General features: G+C 34.6%; 4 protein-coding genes across 5 annotated transcripts in view; 1 reads left to right on the forward strand and 3 right to left on the reverse strand.

Moving 5' to 3' along the window:
* LOC105157845 (protein indeterminate-domain 11) lies at positions 6-2,202 on the reverse strand (the record flags this gene model as incomplete). The annotated part of the gene is made up of 3 exons (XM_011074341.2): positions 1,223-2,202; positions 736-1,132; positions 6-444 (listed from the first exon to the last, which is right to left on the reverse strand). Coding segments are annotated over exons 1-3 (1,041 nt in total), but the record flags the coding sequence as incomplete, so codon positions are not given.
* LOC105157760 (putative hydrolase C777.06c) lies at positions 5,802-10,269 on the reverse strand. Of its 2 annotated transcripts, none has more exons than XM_011074228.2 (12): positions 10,006-10,267; positions 9,610-9,740; positions 9,378-9,490; positions 8,312-8,353; positions 7,957-8,012; positions 7,787-7,863; positions 7,292-7,411; positions 7,136-7,212; positions 6,995-7,058; positions 6,834-6,884; positions 6,648-6,696; positions 5,802-6,161 (listed from the first exon to the last, which is right to left on the reverse strand). In XM_011074228.2, exons 1-12 carry the CDS (start codon positions 10,190-10,192, stop codon positions 6,043-6,045), a joined length of 1,086 nt encoding a protein of 361 aa, XP_011072530.1. In that variant the 5' UTR covers positions 10,193-10,267; the 3' UTR covers positions 5,802-6,042. The 2 variants fall into 2 exon arrangements, 1 of the variants encoding a protein (XP_011072530.1); XR_002286869.1 differs by having other exon boundaries at positions 6,139-6,161; positions 6,834-6,887; positions 10,006-10,269.
* On the reverse strand, positions 10,923-14,477 carry LOC105157761 (nucleosome assembly protein 1;4). Its single transcript, XM_011074229.2, has 12 exons — positions 14,270-14,477; positions 14,132-14,175; positions 13,956-14,051; positions 12,984-13,076; positions 12,785-12,869; positions 12,557-12,618; positions 12,292-12,476; positions 12,016-12,193; positions 11,864-11,907; positions 11,535-11,721; positions 11,408-11,422; positions 10,923-11,316 (listed from the first exon to the last, which is right to left on the reverse strand). Exons 1-12 carry the CDS (start codon positions 14,337-14,339, stop codon positions 11,248-11,250), a joined length of 1,128 nt encoding a protein of 375 aa, XP_011072531.1. The 5' UTR covers positions 14,340-14,477; the 3' UTR covers positions 10,923-11,247.
* The window catches only part of LOC105157762 (heterogeneous nuclear ribonucleoprotein A2 homolog 1), a gene marked incomplete in the record, with an annotated part of 2,939 nt that continues 1,584 nt past the window's right edge, over positions 16,856-18,210 (forward strand). The window contains 2 exon segments of the mRNA XM_020692490.1: positions 16,856-17,010; positions 17,182-17,222. Of these exon segments, the coding sequence (XP_020548149.1) occupies positions 16,856-17,010; positions 17,182-17,222 (196 nt within the window).

Here is an 18,210-nt window from a genome sequence, read left to right on the forward strand (position 1 = left end):
TGGGGGTGGTAAGGGGGTAGGGTGGTAGGCCCCAGGCTAGTAGCAGTAGTACTGCTAGGGTTAGGGTTTGCATTCTGATTATGATGATCATGATTTTGTGAGAAATCTTGATTTTGTTGAAAATCTTGGAAGAGGGATGATGATGATGGGGCAGTGAGGTCAATGGGTGTTGGTGGACCAGGGTGTGGGACCATGGTTGGTGGGCAAGCTAGCCATGGTGGGATCTCTGGCCTTAGGCAGAAATTTTGCTGCTCTTTCTTGACTGAAAATGGGAGTTCATGATTTGCACTATTACTGAACTGGGATTGAACTTGTTGGAGGTTTATGTGATGAGATATTGCTGAAGATTGAAGTGGGATGTTGTTGTTGTTTCCGGTTATTGATCTTGCACTTTCTTCTGCTAGAGCATCACAGAAAGCCCTGTGCGTGATAAAGCTATCCCTCCTGCAGGAAAAACAAAGAAAAGAAACCATATTTATATGTTAAAAATCAAGAAGAAAAAACACACTACACACAGTAAAGTCCAGACTAGCTATATCTTCAGTCAATTGACTCTCTCTCTCTCTCTCTCTCTCTCTCTCACTCAAGATAATTAGTCCCCTAAAATGAGGATTAATTCAGAGAAAAAGAACAAAATCGTGTTTCTCAATTTCCAAATTCCACAGCCCAGAAAGAAGGAATTAAAAGGAACCAAAACAAAGAAGTAACGAAGAATGAATATGATGAGTTCTGGACCTTGAGAAAAGGGTTCCACAGTCACATCTATACTCCCTGGTGCCACAAGTCTTGGAATGCGCTTTCCAATCAGATTGAACAGCATACTTCTTTGAGCATTTGTCGCATTTCCACTTCTTCTCCCCATGCTTTCTGCAAAAGTGTTTCTTGATCCCTGTGAGGTCCCCCAGAGCCCTGGATGGATCATGGTGCACACAGCTTGTTTCTGGGCATACATACACTTTCTTCCTCACCTCTTTGCTGTTTCTCTGCTTCAGCTTCCATGGCAGATTGTGCCCTCTTCTATGCAGCTGCAGATTCTGATCCCTTTGGAACCCTTTGTTGCAAATCTCACACACAAATCTGTTTGTTGCTAAGAGTGTTCTTGGTGACAAAGCTATCACTTCTGCATCAGGGTCTGCTCTCCAAGAAAAACAAGAATTATACTTCTCTAACTCATATATATATATATATATATATATGTGTGTGTGTGTGTGTGTGTATGTACCTGGATGGCCTGGTTGATTTCTCTTCTTCTTGACTGGTTGAGACTGAGGCTGAGGTTGATTCAATGGAGGGAAATACTGAGGAGGATACATGTTGTTGCCACCACTGTTGTCATTTCTGTTACTGGAAGAAACACTTGCTTCACCAGAGGCAGAAGTCAAATTGGACATGTTTTCTTCGGTCTGAATTAGTGCTAAACCTTTCATCACTAGTTCTTGCTTGTTTTTAGCAGCAGAGGGGATGTGATGTGATACATAATTAGCAAGAAACAATCCAACTGTTGTTGCATCATGGGATGAGAAGATAGATCTTAAGTTGTTGGTGTTGAGTTTAAGACAGGATATTTTGAGATCTGAAGACAAGAATACACTGACCTAGAAAAGGGCTAATTAAAGTAGGTGAAAAATGGACAAAGGAAGGTGGAAGAATGAGGTGGTGGTGGAAGTGGGGAAAGAAAGAGTTCAATTTTGTTGCTCAAAGGTTTCTTGTTTCGAACTCTTACAAAAACCTTCAGCGGCCTCCTTCCTCCCTTGGCAGCACCCCAGGAGACAACTTTTGGGCTTCTTGAAAAAACAAAAAACAAAGATACATAAACAAGAACGAGAGAGATTTGAGAGAGAGAGAGAAACCAGTCCAGACTAATAAACCCTTCTGCAACAAGTAGCTATTTCCCCTTCAAGTTTGAATGTTTATGTTTGCTTGCTAAAACCAAGAAAATCCAATTATAAGCATGCATGTAAGAACAAAGAAAAGAAAAGCCATATATCATCTTCTGCACACAAACACAACCCCTTTCTCTCTCCTCTCTCTCTTTTTCTGTGTGTTTGATGAGAGAGAAACACAAAGATAGAGGTGTGGATGAGAGTGAGAAGAAAACCCTCTAAAATCCACCACCCTCATCCCAAACAAACCCCACCCCCTAACAAAAAAATAAAACCCACATCTCTACGGCTAACTCTGACGTGCACTTTCTGTCTTTACTTTTGTTTTCTTCTCCAAAACCCCATAAAAATCCCATCTTTCTTTATACCTCACTTATATGCTTTACAACCAAGTTCAACCCCCCCCCCCCCCCCCCCCCCCCTACCCCCAAGAAAAAAGAAATGAAAAAATGAAATACTTTTTGAAAATCCCTATTGCACACCACCTTTCCCTTCTACTATAAAGTAACTCAAAAAGAGCCCACCATGTAAAAAAAAGAGACTTCGATTTCTATATGATTTCTACGTACATAAAAAAAGAAAACATTTTAATTCAAATCAAGTCTCGTCATATCTGAATTAATTATATGACAAATACGATACATAATAAGTGCAATATATTGCTATAAAATTAATTTGATTATACCAAATCTCAATTAAATAAAAAAAAATTCCATTCTTTTTTTTTTTTTAATTTTGGTAGTAGAGTAATAATTCTTAGCATGCAGTAGACCTCTCTCTCTCTCCTCCTTTCTCTCTCTCTAAATTTTTACAGCGTACATGATTGAGTCATTGATTAAGGCCTTTGGGACAAATCCCATCACTTACAAAAAGTTTATACTATTTATATCCTCCTTTTCTTTCGAGAAGCGTGTTTTATTCATTTTTCATCTAAGTTGCTACTAATTACAATTTTTAGTCATTATGGAATTACTTGCTGACATTTCATTTTCATCTTTTTGGCAGGTGACAATCAATTTTTGGGCAATATTCATATTTACTTGATTCATTTCATTTTTCTCCAATACTTGATAACTATTATTTGTAATTATTTAATTATTTGAAATTTCAAGAAAAGTATGCATTGATTCTTTAGGTGTGAGGCTATAAAATAGGTGACTACCTCTACCGCTTAAGTCAGTAGGCTGTAAGAATGTTATGATAGCAAAAGTTGTATCTGGTGTATGCAACTATTTATAAATTTCTTCTATTTGTACAATCTCACGTGAACCACAAACACCAAAATCTGTACATATTTAAGATTTAAAGTACATCAACGTCTGATCGTAAAGATATTAAGTGAAACAAAAAGTTCGTCTTAAAATCATAAATACTCAGTAGGTAAATTTGAAACGACCTTCATAAAATATCATCAATAAATAATAAAAATTGAGTATATATATATTAAAATAAAATTGTTGTTTTGTCATTATCCTGTCTTATTCTTCAACTAGTGACATAGTTTTTTGAAATGGGATCTTGCTCGATCAACCCCAAGTATCAACATGCTCTTCCACCTCACTTGTCCTAATAAAATATTTTTTTCTAATTAAAATAATTAATATATGAGACTAATTAGTTATGGGTCTTATTATTATACTATCTATACTAATATATATATATATATTAAAAAAATAAATAAAGATCTATCACACTCACAAATAACAGTTAGTGATACCGTCTCATCAATTTTTAAATATGTTAATTATATTCTTAATTAGATAAGTTTAAAGATTAATTATAATTTTTTTTTTTTATAAAAACGACTCCACGGTCCTTTTAACATCACCCCATCAATTCTTTTGTTGTGTCGAGAATATCTTGCATTATTTTTTTGAATATAGTTGTTACTTTTTTTTTCTTTTTAAAAAAGCTTTCTTGTCACCAATAATATAAATGGTGGGGCTAATTAATTAATTAACCTAAGTTTGATGATTAATAAATTAAAGAATCAAGTCGTTGAAATAGAATAATTAATTTGAATTAATTTCCCAATAATCATATAGACAAAAGAAAAGTTGGTAGCATGGATTATCAATGAGATAATGCATGTTATTAATTTAAAATCACATCATTAATCACCTTCTTAATTATATAATGTGATTAGACACGAGTTGCATCACTACCAAATATTGATATCTCAAAAATACAACACATAATTATTTAGATTTAATCAATCTTATTAGACTCGATTGCATCACTCAGCACATTCAAATTCAAATATCGATTTAGTACATTGATATTTCTAAATCAACTAACATGTTTAAAGAAAATTGATTACTGAGAAACTACTATAAAAATAAACTAGACATTCACATTAGTAGGATGCAAATCCACAACTTTTTTAGCTATAATAAATAATTTTTTCATAGTGCAAGAGTTAATTTTTTGTATCGATTTTATTTTAATTATGATTAATAGTAATTATTTATTTTTAAATCATAACTATTAATATTATAACCAATAATATTTTCTTCTTGTGTTTGAAAAAAAAATATTTTAAATGAGTTTATATTAGAAGAATGTAGGATGTGAAGTTTTTTATAATACGAGATTATCCAAATAAATTCAAATAATTGGTCACGAGGGATTTAATTTCCTAACTTTGATAAATCGATTCGAATATAACTTACTCAAAATTATCTATATAATAATAATAATTTAAAATTTTAAAATATTTATTTAAAGAAAAATACAAGTGAGCTGAAGTTGGACTCCTCCTCAGAAGTCAACATCATCAGATGGGCCCAACAGGAAAGAGCATAGGAAGGAGTCTCTGAAGTGGACAGTTGGTATTTTTATTTTCAGTTTTCAAATTTTTAAAGTAAAATATATTAATTTAATTTTAAAATTCAATATAAAATATAATTTTATTAGTTAATTCAGACACTTTTTTATTTTCGATTACCTACACAAAATTGTAAATTTATATTTTTAATTGAAAATGAGTCCACCAATCTTGACCTCTCCTCATCTTTTTTTTTTTAATTTACTTTTTATTTATTTTTTGTAAAAAAAGTCGTCGCTCCTAGAATAGTAGATTGCACGTGTATCCCATGCATATGTACATACCATACATGTTTATTCAGATTAATTCGCGTACCCAGGTATGTTTGTAACTACGTATAAAGTTATCAGTTCAGCTTGTTAAAACGATAAATAATTTATTTAAATTTAAAAAATAGAAAAAAAACTTAAATATTTTAAAAGTCCAATGTATATTTCACTTATAGAATACATATTTTTTGAAGATATTAATTAATTCTGATTTATTGATTTATGTCAATTTATGTGAATAATATTTAATTAAAAAAGTGATTTAATAAATGTATGTAGAAAAATAATTTGAATGAAAGGAGGAGGCAGGATGAGGATGAGGATGAGGTGGGGTGGGGGCATAGGAGTTCACGAGGGAGCATGAAAAGAAAAGTAAAGAGGCCCACACCTGATTGAGAAATCAGTGGACCTCAAGCACAGTACAAATTTCATTAAAAGTTTGATATGATTTGTATCATTTTTTGAAGGGGCCTTAAAAAAGAAAATAAAAAAGGACAAAAAATAACAAAATAAATGCCAAAAAATATATTACATTTGTTTCTTGCACAATGCCAAAATAATATATCATAATTTCTCAACTCGAATCCGATATGTGGACACTCCTAAGACCGTTGCAGAAGTTGTTACACGTTCGAATAAACTCATATAAAATAAAATAATTTTTTTTTAAAAGAAAAAAAGAGAATTAATTTTTCATTGCACGCCTTCGCTCCAAACAAGGGCGAAATGGTCATTTCACAGTAATGGCGTGGCAAATCCTGGGGACAAGAATGTATGACTTCTTGATAAGAGGAATCTGCAGCTGAGATATAAGCCAATAGAAACAAAGGAATTTTGGTAGCTAATTAATATTTATTTGCAATTGATGAGAACATCTCTCACTATCAACTTCAATTCCAAGTTCATGACCTTTTAAGACAGCATAAAAGATATCTTAGGATGAGCTTTCCAGAACGAAGTACCTCAACACCATAAGGAAGATGCTCTTCAGAATATGATATTTTCATGTTTAAATGACAAGGAATGAGGCTGAGAATTGCAAAAACTTGAGAAAGTAGAGAGTCTATAGGGTTACTCGTAGACGGAGCCCGTCGTAGCTGAGTTGCACGTCGAGGCCTTCCGCCTCCTTCAACTTAACGAGGCCTTCGTTGACTTTGTCATGATCCATCAAATGCATCATACCTTCAAAAACACACGGAAAATATCATCAAATGGTGGTTGGAAGACATGACTGTGTGGTTTCAGCACATGTCAAGAAAAAATTAGTGATCTTGAAAAATGATATCAATAGTCTTGTAGTCGTGATATATTGAATATTTTCACTTGCTATCAGGTTTTCATGGTGAAATTTATAATGCAACATGACTGTATGGAATGCAGAATAGTCTTTTACAAGCAAAGGGTTTTCCCGTAATATGCTCAAATCTGGTGAATGTCATGTAACTACTCGTATGAGGTTCGTCAAATGGTATTGTCAAATCAGTAAATCATGATGCGGTAGGTCATCACCGACTTACTCAATCAGATATTAGGGATGACATGATGAAAAAGTCGGCATAAAAGTCTTTAAACAGCGAATCAAGAACTAAATGGTACAATCAATAAATATTTAGTATCTAGAAGAAGAAAAAATGGAAAAGATTGGCCTGTAAAGAAATCAGCGCATACCAGTGAATAGTGTTCGTTTGGGTCGGATTTTTCTGACTTCCTCTAAAGCCTGAGAAATTTTAAACATGTTCATTAGCAGGAGCATTAGTTAGCATTCATCAGGGATATGCTAGCCTAAAACTTGTTTGTATCGATCAAAGTTGGAACTCAGAAGGTTTCGTGTAACAGTAGAAAGAAACAACTTACTCTTGGAAGTCCAAAATGAGTTGAAGAAGATCGATCTGGTCTCAGGGCATCCTACTTGTGAAAATTAAACAAATTGATGACAGTGACAAACACAGCCTAACAAAAAGAATGAAATTCTATGTATGTGTATGTGTGTGTGTGTACAGAGAGAAAGAGAGAACCATAATAAGGATTTCACAATTCTCGAGAAGAGGATAAGTATCTTCAGGTATTTCACTAACATCACTACAAGCACAAAAGGAAAATGAGTCAGACTCTTTACAGAGAAATAGATAAAAGTGCAAGGTATTCAGAACCATTACCTAATGTAACAAATATTGCCAAAACGAAAACCTAAAGAACGATAACCACGGCCATGCCATACCGGTAAAGGAGTGAACTGCAAGATAACAATACAAAAGAATAAAATACTGGAAAAAGCAGAAGCTGGGCATGTCAACAAAACAACAAATTCTCACCTGAAGATCATCTACTATGAATGGTTCTTCTTTTATTATATTAAATTGCAATGCTGAAACGGCAGCCCCAGGTATGATGGCACTTGTATCCACCAAGTAATAGTGAGTTTTCTTCATCACCTGAAATTATATAAATATAGTCAAGCTTATGTCAAGTTAGAAAAATGGTCAGACAAGATTGGTTTGACCCTCTTAATACTGAACCCCTGTGGAAAATCTCAAATGATGAATGGAAATAACTCCACGACGAAGCCCCAATGATGAATAGAAATTTCAGTAACTTATCAAATGAAGCGTGGATATTACATAAATCCAAAAGCGCAGTCATGGTTTTCACAGAGAAATTACATTCCATCACAAGATCTACAGTTTTCAGAAGTTGCTGATAAATGCCAATAGGAGAAGATTACACCAAGTTGTCCCACTCATAATGCGGCCAGTCAAATAGCATCTTAAATTTGACTATCCAGTGCAAATTTAGAAAAGAATAAGGACCTCAAAATCACGCTCTGCTGTATAAATTGGAATGGAAGGCTGAACATTGTTTGTCCAATCACGTAGATCATCCAAACCTGAAAACAAACAAGGTTTTTTACATACAGACTCACGCTTTTTGATGATTTCAATCATACATGGAATATATCAGAAGTAATCGTGTCAGAGACCTCCAATTGCATCAGCATGAGAATGAGTAATAATAACCGCATCAATTGTTCTTATCCTGACAGAAATTCAACTAGTCACAAGAAGGAACTTACATGAGAATATAGAAACTTTGTACATAATAATCGGTCAAAAGCATAACAAATGGAAACCCCTTAAATGTGGCTCGGCAATAGGAGTTCCCAAAAGCATTAGCTACTCCAATAATAAAATCAGAAAATGCAAAGTGAACGCAGTGTACAAATAATCATTCAGTAATATGAAGCAAAGCCTGAAACTTATTTTGCATGTGTGGAAGTATTATAATTGTTGTAGTACATAAAATAGCCCAGAGATAATGAACTTATGTTAGCTTACCCATAAGTAGGGAACCACTTCAGAGCACTATGGTAGAAAAACCTGCAACAGGTAAGCACAAAGACAACTTAGTTGATAGCATATGCTTCACAGCAGAAATTATTGAATGCCAATTCAACTCAGTTCAACAAATCCTTATCCTATTCCAAGCAAACAAAATGAACATAAAATGTATATCCCTTAATTTACCCTTAAGTTTCTCATCATTCTCTCAAAGGCAAACATTGGCCCGAATAGTATGCCAACTCAACATGAGTTCTGGTAGAGATATATTCTCCATATGAGAGGTTTGGTCATAGACCATCATCAGGCCTATCTTCACCATATAAGTATCTAATGATACGCTTAAGTCTTTTAGTTTCAAAATGTGATGGATGATGAAGCTTCCATCCTTATCATAACAGATTTATTTTCCTCAGTTCAGGTTCCACCATGAACTTGACTGTTTACTAGCATTATGCCAAAGCCTTCTCCTTAACAGTATTGATTTTGCAACTATTATGTACCTTAAGGATATTATTGTTACTGTGCTAGACATGACTACATGTATTCTATATTGCCAAGAGGCTCATTTTGAAGAAATCCATGAGTGGCATTTGTTATAATCCCCAGCCAGCTTTTGCATTTGGTGCATGTAGTAACTTCAATATCATTGAACTCGAGAACAATCACAATTTCAAGTCCATCAGATAGCTGATCTTCAGACAATGTGTCTATTATGTGGAAAGAAAAACTTGCTTCTTTGTAAACTTAACCAACGGATCAAACTCAAAGCACTGTAGTGATAGGCATTCTCATTCATGAAATCAGCAAGAGGAAAACTCCAAGATGGATGGATATTCCACATCTTTTCAGCCATCTCATCCAGAATGAAAATGTTGAAGCCGCCAAAGATAGATGAACACTTTTTTCCATCCTTCCAAAGAACGAACAACATGCAAAACAGATTGACCACACACCTTAAATATGAGGCCTCACTGACATATTCAGCTACTCCACTTCAGAACACATACGTATAACAAATAAAAAGCCTTTGTCCCGCGTTTGCAAAAGGCAAAAAACTTACTTGCCAGCATCAATAAGAATGTTACATTCTCCAGATGGCCTGGCGAAGCGAACAAGGAGGCTTGTGTTAAGTCTCCTATTTTTATTACCCGGTTCTATAGCCTTGGAGCAAACCTATTAATCAAAATAGCAAGTTGCTTAGATTTCATCCTCATTTCTGAGACAACAGCCATCAACTGAGAACTGATGAAGGTTCATGCATGTAGTAAGTTTGAACAAGTCTACAGGCTTACTGGACATTTCTTATCAGGATTGGTGAGGCAGCTCACACGTGGGATCCCTTCACTAGTTCCAGTTCCTACGAAAATGATTTCAGATTGATCAACAGGAACCTGTGCTCCTTCGCCTGAATTAGTCACAAAACCTGTAGAACTCCCACGTAAAGTATAACATTGATCAAGACAACCAGCTAGAGAAACCGCTTAATGATATCAGATTAAGCTCAACATCACATAATAGTGAACTATTCGGCTAACAAAATTAATCAAAAAAGCAAAACAGGACAATCAAAATCAAACATCGCCCCCACAAAAGAATCAAAGGCTTGACATATTGGATGCATTAACACTTTCATATCAATAAATTCAGAAAGATTTACAACAGAAATAATTGGGTATTAAGATACTGACCGGAATGAAGGGAAGCTCGGAGGACCCGATTCAAGCGGGACGACCCGTTTCCTGAAATGGAAAATGGATCTTTCCTAGAGAAGTAAAACGGGTATGCACTGCGTGCTGAACGGAGCCACGGAGCAGGACCGGGGCGTACAACACCGAACGCGTGAGGTACAACCATTTGGGATTTTTGCAGACGCATAGACAGACGGAGGGGTCTTGCAGGGAGAGGGGACGGACCAAATATTATCAGATTTGGCCCCAAAGTTTCACTAATTACAAAATAGAAAGCATTGCTCATATATAGGGTAATTTCTTAACTTTTTTTTGTTAAAAATTGCCTTATTTTGTTTTCGTGGAAAGGCAAAAGAATATTCTGTAATAAGATTACAACAAGCTTCATTCAAATTTATCATAATTATGAATATTTCTTTATTACTTTTAAAAATTTATGAATACTATTAAAATTGATTATCATCTAACAAATTCAAATTCCATTCATGACAGTCCATTGTAAGAAATTATTTGTTAAATTGTCATTAATTTTTCAAAGAACGAATATTTATAATTATAATAAATTTTAACTTATATAATATATGTAAAATGTAACAAAACTATGATATATAATCTCTTATTCTCAATTTGATTCATTGATGAGTTGATCAAGTGAAATTGACTTGACTGACTCCGTCGAATCACTTCATTTCCTTCTTCTATGTATTTACATATGGACCACCTTTCTTCAGAATTTTCAACACAAGAGCAGATATGTGATCAAAGCAGTACCTTCATCATAGTTCCAATAACCAAAGGGATTTTACCACATTTTGCGTTATCTTTACATAATCATTTTACTTATCATATTACAGCACACCAGGCAAAACTTTACGCATGAACCAAGAAATTAATACGATCACCGGGAAAACATGAAGTTTGAACTTGAAAAAGTGTCTTTGCCGTGAATGAGGGGCGGGGGGCGGACGATGATTAAAACAAACTAGACTCATATACATAATCCATCAGCAAACTATGTCCAGTCGGTGTTTTACAGAGAAAGGAGATTGGATGAGCTAAAACCAAATGAAATACATGCTCAAGTAAAGCTCGGAACAAGATGATTCCACTCAGCAACCATAGAAAACCAAGGCCAGAAGTAAACAAGAAACAGAACAGGAGCGGAACGAACTTCAAATTCATGGAGACAATAAGAAGGAAACAAAAACGATTTCAGCATCCTGTTGCTACTGTCTGCAAATCTCACTGTTGCTTGCACTCTGGAGGACGTTCCCCCGGTTGACCTTCCCCAGATTGTGGTCTAGTGCTTTTCTGTGAACAGTGAAGACATTGTAACAAATTAGTAAACCACACCTAGTAGACACAAATACACCACAAGTAGAAGTTGAAATGATAAATGCACCTTTGGTCCAGAAGGCTGATAAAGTTTCCAGTGAAATGACATGCCAGAGACAGAGAAAAGTGAGCATCCAAGAAACAATTCGGAAATTAGAACCAAAATTCTAAATTTATTTGCCAAATAATCTCACCTTCTTCTTTCCCTTGACCTCCTCTTCATCCTCATCATCGTCCTCGTCTTCATCCACTTCTTCACCGTCATCCTCATCATCATCCTCATTATCATCATCATCTGCCATATCAAGTTCATCACCTTGAACAGCCTCTCCAGTGAACCATGAAACAGCCCGAGGGATTATTTTATCGCGAATTGAGGAGCTGCAGCACATAATTTTAGTTTGAAGAATGTCAACCATTAAAAGACAAAGCATAAGCTACTAATGATTCCACCACACAGGAAATGGATGAGATCCAATTATGTATGCATCTCCCTTACAGGAAAATAGAGCAGGAGACTCACCCAATTTCATAGTCTTGTTCCATCAGATTTTGGAGTTCTTCAGCCTGTAGGAACATATTGCCAAATAACAAAGGCAAAGTTAAGCGGGTTTCAAAACATTTCACAGCTCCAAGTTTCTAGCAATAAACTAACATCATGAAATGACCACTTACCTCATCCTCATCAATTTCATCTTCATCATCTGGAATCTCTGGTGGGTTAAAGAAGTTGAAGAAACTGTCGCATTTTTCAGTTTTTATAATTGGTTTCGCATTTTTCGCCCCCTTCTTTGGCTTTTTCTTCAAAACCTTTTGAGTCAAGCATTTGCCTGGATACCATTCAATCTGTGTCCTGAAAGGTATCCAATACAAAATGAAAAACATATTCAAAATTTGAAAACAAGACGTTGAAAAACTCGCTGGAGTGCCAATATAAAATAACCAAGTTACCCTATTGCCTTCTCTAGTATCGGCTCAACGTCATCAATCATATGGTATGTTTTTGTAAGTACAGAATTCTTGAAGAAGGGATTGGTATCAAAGAAGAACTCGAGCTTAAAACCCTTGGGATCATCAATCTTACACCACTTGATATCCTTTAGATACTTTAGAGCCTCTTCATCGCGCTCTGAGATCTAAACAAAGATGTATGAAGAGCCTTCAGATCAAGATAAATCAGATCGTGAAGTAAGAAATAGTGTTTACAAATATCAACCTCCTCAGACAATATGACATTCGTCTTCATTGCTGTCAGCCAGAATTCAGGTACACCTTTACCTGAGATGAAGCTTCGACGGTAAGTAAGCTAACCAGTTTACTTATCAAGGACCCAATAACAAAAAAACCCTAAAGCAAAGCAAGAAAACAAAGGCGCATCATAATCTGAAATTAGTATCACTGGTGATCGAGCTAGGAAAAAGGGAGGTGGCAAGTCCTGCTACACCTTCATTTGCTTGGGTCTCTCCCTGTTCCTTTGAAGCTTCAGTCACTCCTTCCACTTCCACAATACCATTCACAATCTCGAACCTCTGCACTTTGTTTGGGAAAGGAAATCAACAGGAGGTGCAAGAGTGCCAGATAATGCAACCTCAAAGCGGAAATAAGCATGCGAGAACTGTTTCTGCTTATAGAAACATCCTTACTTTTGTATATAATGGTTCATAAAGTTTCTGGTATTTAGCTTCAAGAGCTGCTCTCTCCTCAAGAAACTTTCCCTCTAGCTCGTCATGTTGGCTCTGTAAATAGAATAACATGTTAGACCACAACAAAAAAAATTCCTACAAATGTCCAACAAACATATACGTGCCATTTGGCGCAATAGTATAACAAGTAATGGATAAAGTTCAAACAGACATCAAAGCTTATGTGATCGAGTCTTAATCGACAAAAACTTCAGTCACAGTGCAATAAAATCATTTTACCATCAGATTATCAGAAGATATATGTTTTCACTATCCATGGGCCTGACTATCACAGTGCTGTAAGTGGCCCCACTTCTCCACCCTCTTCTAGTATGTTAACATCTGCAATTTTTTCATGCACTTGTTTACTAATTTGAGCAACCAATTTTCACCAGAGCTAACTCCTTTCACCATCTCTGCCAGCTTTCACCAATCGGCAGCCATCAGTTTATCAGATATTAACACCCTTAATTGAACGTTCTTTAGTACAACTTCATATAAAGAAGCTCCAGCTCCAAACTCACCAGATGGCAATGCAGTTTCGTGACAGTCAAATCATGCAGCCGAGAGCGGAAAAGGAAATACGCCTTACAAAAGCAAAAATTGCATAACAGATAGATTGCTTATCTCTCCTTTGGTCTATGAACAATCAAAGCAGAACTCTCTATCTACCTTTAACACCATAATCAGCATAACCAGATCCAACTTCAAAATATGAAAACACAGAATTTATACCACCACTCATTACACACTAACAAATATACTAAACAAAAACTTGAATAACCATGATAATCAGCAACGAACACAGAGGGCAATTTCCAATTACCCCCATAATCAGCATAAGAAGATCTTTACAACACAAAAACACAAACAGCATCCCGTGGACGGATAACATAACGTCAAAAAACACATAAAAAAAAATCACCAAAAAACCTGAATCTCCCTCAACGCCTCGACGCGCTTCCGCACTTTGGGTGACAGCGTCTCCATAACGTCCGCGTGCTGCCCAGCCAAATTCTGCAGCTTATCCTACAAACCAAAAGCCAGAAACTCCCATCGGCGCGCCGAAACGTAAAAACCCGAAACAGAAACCAAAAAAAATCACAAACCTTAAGGGCATTCACTAAACCAGCACGATCCTCCGCACTCAAAGCTGCACACAAAATCAATATGGCACACCACAATTCAAAAACTTATCACCACATCTTGACACACACACAATCAGGAAACAGAAAAGAGCGGAGTACCGGCGGCAGCGGCTGGGAGGGAGGAGTCGAGCTCGGACATATCGAAGCTGTCTTTGTCGGGTTTACTCATGATGATTGATTCCCAAATCGCGAGAGAAGGGAAAAGGAAATCAAGAAACCTAGAGAAAAAGGGGAAATTGAAGAGAGGAGGGAAAAACTGGCCCGTGGACAGGTAGACGAGAGCTGCAAAATTATTAGTTAGAAGCTTATAACGACACAACCAACTCAACTCCACTCCCCTTTAAGTTTCAAATTTTCATATCACCATTTTTATTAATGTTTTTTATTTATTGAAATTATAACTTACTTTATTATAAAAAAAAATAACATCAAATTTTTAAAATAAGTTGATTAATAATTGAATTTCAAGTTTAAAATCATAATAAATTTGGTCTTTAAATGTGTTTAACACGAAAAATTTGCAGAAATTACATATCAAATTGGGCTCTTATACATTTCTCATAAACTACGTCAAAGCCCGTGGTATTTAATCCAACATAAGTGAGTCTAAATTCAGCTCATATTTGTAAAAAGTGGCCTCCACCACATAGAATACGAATATACGACACATCACGTCACTACATACATACAACAAATTCAAAAAACTAAAGTTCAAAACTTTCTGTTACGACGAAACTCAGTAACCTGCAAAACTTTAACGTCTTTTTTGACATCAAACCTTCAAAGTCTATACATTACATTTTAAGACAGCTTATTATATTCTCCCACAAAGTACTTTGGAGATTATGCATCCACCCAAAAAATTATGTTTCAAGCCTCGTATCAAATTTGACGCGAAAAAATCAAGGGATAATTTTTACTTAAGAGATTGTAAAACTTTTATATGAATTTATAAAATTTATTTTATCCATATATTTCGAATCTCATAAGTCTTTTTTGCAAGCTCGAAATTTGTGTGGACAATTATATTCTAAATTAATTAAATATTTAATTATAAGTGAAGAAAGCAATGGGCAATTTTCGTAAATCGATATCGAAAGTATCATTATTAATCAATATATAGTATATAATTATTTACATTGTAAGAGTACGGTTCTAAAACTATCGTATCTACTGACATCTAATGTTGTAGATTTCAAGTTCTTTTCAAGTGCATTTGAATGAAATGATTTAAATTTAAGAAAACATTTTGAAGTAAATAATAACTAGATATTAAATGCAATTGAAAATTCATCACTATGCCATAAAAATATAGTTCAAACTGAAAACTAAAATATTTGAAAATTTTTATGATGTGATAAATTTGTTTGTATGGACTTGAAATGTTGATATTTCAAGATTTGGGTTTTGAGTTTGATATTTCATCAAAATTGCATGTATGAAAGTATGTTGCCAACTAATTTTCAAAAGTCAAAAACAACCCAACCTACTCATTATTTTTTTATTTAATTTTCTACACATCCTTTTCCAACACAAAGGACTTTAATTATTATAACACCTTTTTTATTTGATAGATGATTCTTTTTGTTATTTTAAATAAAAATTAATTCAAAAATTGAAATATAACACGAAATGTACCTTTCGCCAAAAACAATTGAGATATTGCTATAATTCGAGTGACACAGTATTATGACTTGAATGCAACTTGTACTGCCAGACTTACGAAATCAACAAGGGTGGTTGAGTGAGCTTATAAGCTTTTTAAAACATCTTATAAAATGTGATAAAATATTTGATAAATATTCTAGAAAAATATCCTATGTGCTCTAAGAATAGGGTGTAAAAAGCTATAAGCTCTTTAAAAAGTGTTGTCAATTTATTTATAAGATATTACATAATTTCTTCAAATTAATCACAAATCTGTTGTTACTAACATCTTATAAGTTTCATGATTTTATTTTATATATAAAATTATTTTACAATAAGATATAGCATTTTATAAGTTATGAAAATATCTTATAATTATAATACATGGTTAATTTTGAATATAAAATTTTTAATATAAAAAAATAAAAAAAGCTCGCAAAAAAATATAGCTTCAATTCAGCCGGCTATAACACAATAAAAGAATTAATATAATAGTGTCAAAAATCGTCTTTCTTTTTTATAATAATATTTTTGAAGAGCTTTATTAGAAATTCGTTGGTGGGCCCAAAGAGAATGGAGAAAAGGAATTCAGCCCAACAATAACATAGGCCCAAGCCCAAAGAACCATCATCAATACGTCGCCGTTTGGGGTGATGTGATGCTAGTGTACTATAAACAAGGGGAAAACAAGACTGAAAACAGTAACAAATTTAACAATCCCATCTGAAAGAGAAAATCAATTTTGCAGAAAAAAGGGAGCGAAAGCCTAGGGTTTCGACAACCCTCAACAAAAATTTCAAAACGACACCGCTGCTGGAAGCTCTTTCCCACCTTCTTCATCATCATCAAATCATCAAGGAATAGAAAACCCTAGCTAGCTATCGGGTTAGGTAATTTATTATTATCAGGTTCAGGTCTTTGTTTAGGGTTTCCCTCGAAAAGGTATGAAAAGGGGTGTAGAAATGGAAGAATAATCTTTATTTATTTGCAGGTATTTTGTTTTCCTTTGTATAGGTAGGAATAGAACAGAATTCACAAATGGATTATGGTGTACCTGAACAAAACGTCGCCGTTTACGGCGATGAGGAACCGCAGTATGAAGGACATTACGAGGCAGAAGAGGGAAACTACGATTCAATTGATAACATAGATGATAGTGCAGGCATAAAGCACGATTCTTCGTCGTCTGCAGGGTTAGTTGTGTTAGTTTAGCTTGTGTGGTCAGGTCCATGTTAGATTGAAATGCTTTGATTAGTTTAGTTTGTGTATTATGAGACGTGAGGTCGAGGGTTTGGGTTCGATCCCCAAGAAAATAGAGGGATGTGAAAAAATTGTTGTAACTGTTGGTTTTTTTGTTGTGATAGAAAACTTTTCGTTGGAGGCATTGCTTGGGAGACTTCGGAAGGTATAATATGCACCTCCGCATTCTGTGTCTCTTTTTCTAATGTACTAAGATTAATCTTGTGCAGGATTGAAGTGAGAAATAGTATGTATTCTTTTGTCCTGTTTAATGTTTTCATGGTTTCCTAGTATGTTTAGATCTTGGGAGATTGTAATTAAAATGTTGAACTTGCTAGTATATGTTTCTTTAGCAACTGATCATTCTCTTTTAGGTTTGTTAGTTCTCTTCATGGTTTCTGGGGTTCTATTTGAGGTTTATGTGCTAAATTACATAATTTTTGGGCTACTGTGTTACGGCGATTAGGTTATGCATTTGCGACTCGAATCCAGAGTGTTAACATGAAACCAATAGAAACAGAGATACTGGTGGTTTTCTATGAGGCCTCACATCGAACTTGTTTTTTATTAGAATAATGTAATTTATTTGTTTGATTGCGCATGTGTTTTCCAATTTAACATATATTACAACTGCATGTTTACAATTTTTTGTGCTACTATGAACATTCAAACTAACACTACTCCCGTATTTTCACAAAGAACAAGTCCCTTTTCCAATTTGTCTTTAGCTTTTTCTTTTGTGTTCTATCAACTCTCTTCGTGTTTTCCTGATGGAGTGTATTGTAGATTCTCTTTACCTTGTGTAATGTAAGTCGGCCATAAATACATGTACATTTCTAGATAGTTATTACAATTTGATGTGTGATAGTATGATTCAATTGGGGTGATGTTTAGTTATCATTAAGTTCTACATAATGGGGAAATACCAGTTAAAATGCAAATTATAGCTTCAAGTTCAACTTCAAGTGATATATTTTGTGCAGGCATGCTACAGGTCATTAAGTTTTTATTATTTATGTTTGGCATTGTTATTCCTGCATCCATTGGTGGGCAATAAGTGGGCAATTACATGATGTTAGTGAAACTTTTTGATTGGTTGCATCCATTGGTTGGCAATAATTATGCAATTGTTTTAATCTTATATATGTCGCCAC

The sequence above is a fragment of the Sesamum indicum genome, linkage group LG3 (genome assembly GCF_000512975.1).
Source record: "Sesamum indicum cultivar Zhongzhi No. 13 linkage group LG3, S_indicum_v1.0, whole genome shotgun sequence".
NCBI classification, from domain to species: Eukaryota; Viridiplantae; Streptophyta; class Magnoliopsida; order Lamiales; family Pedaliaceae; genus Sesamum; species Sesamum indicum.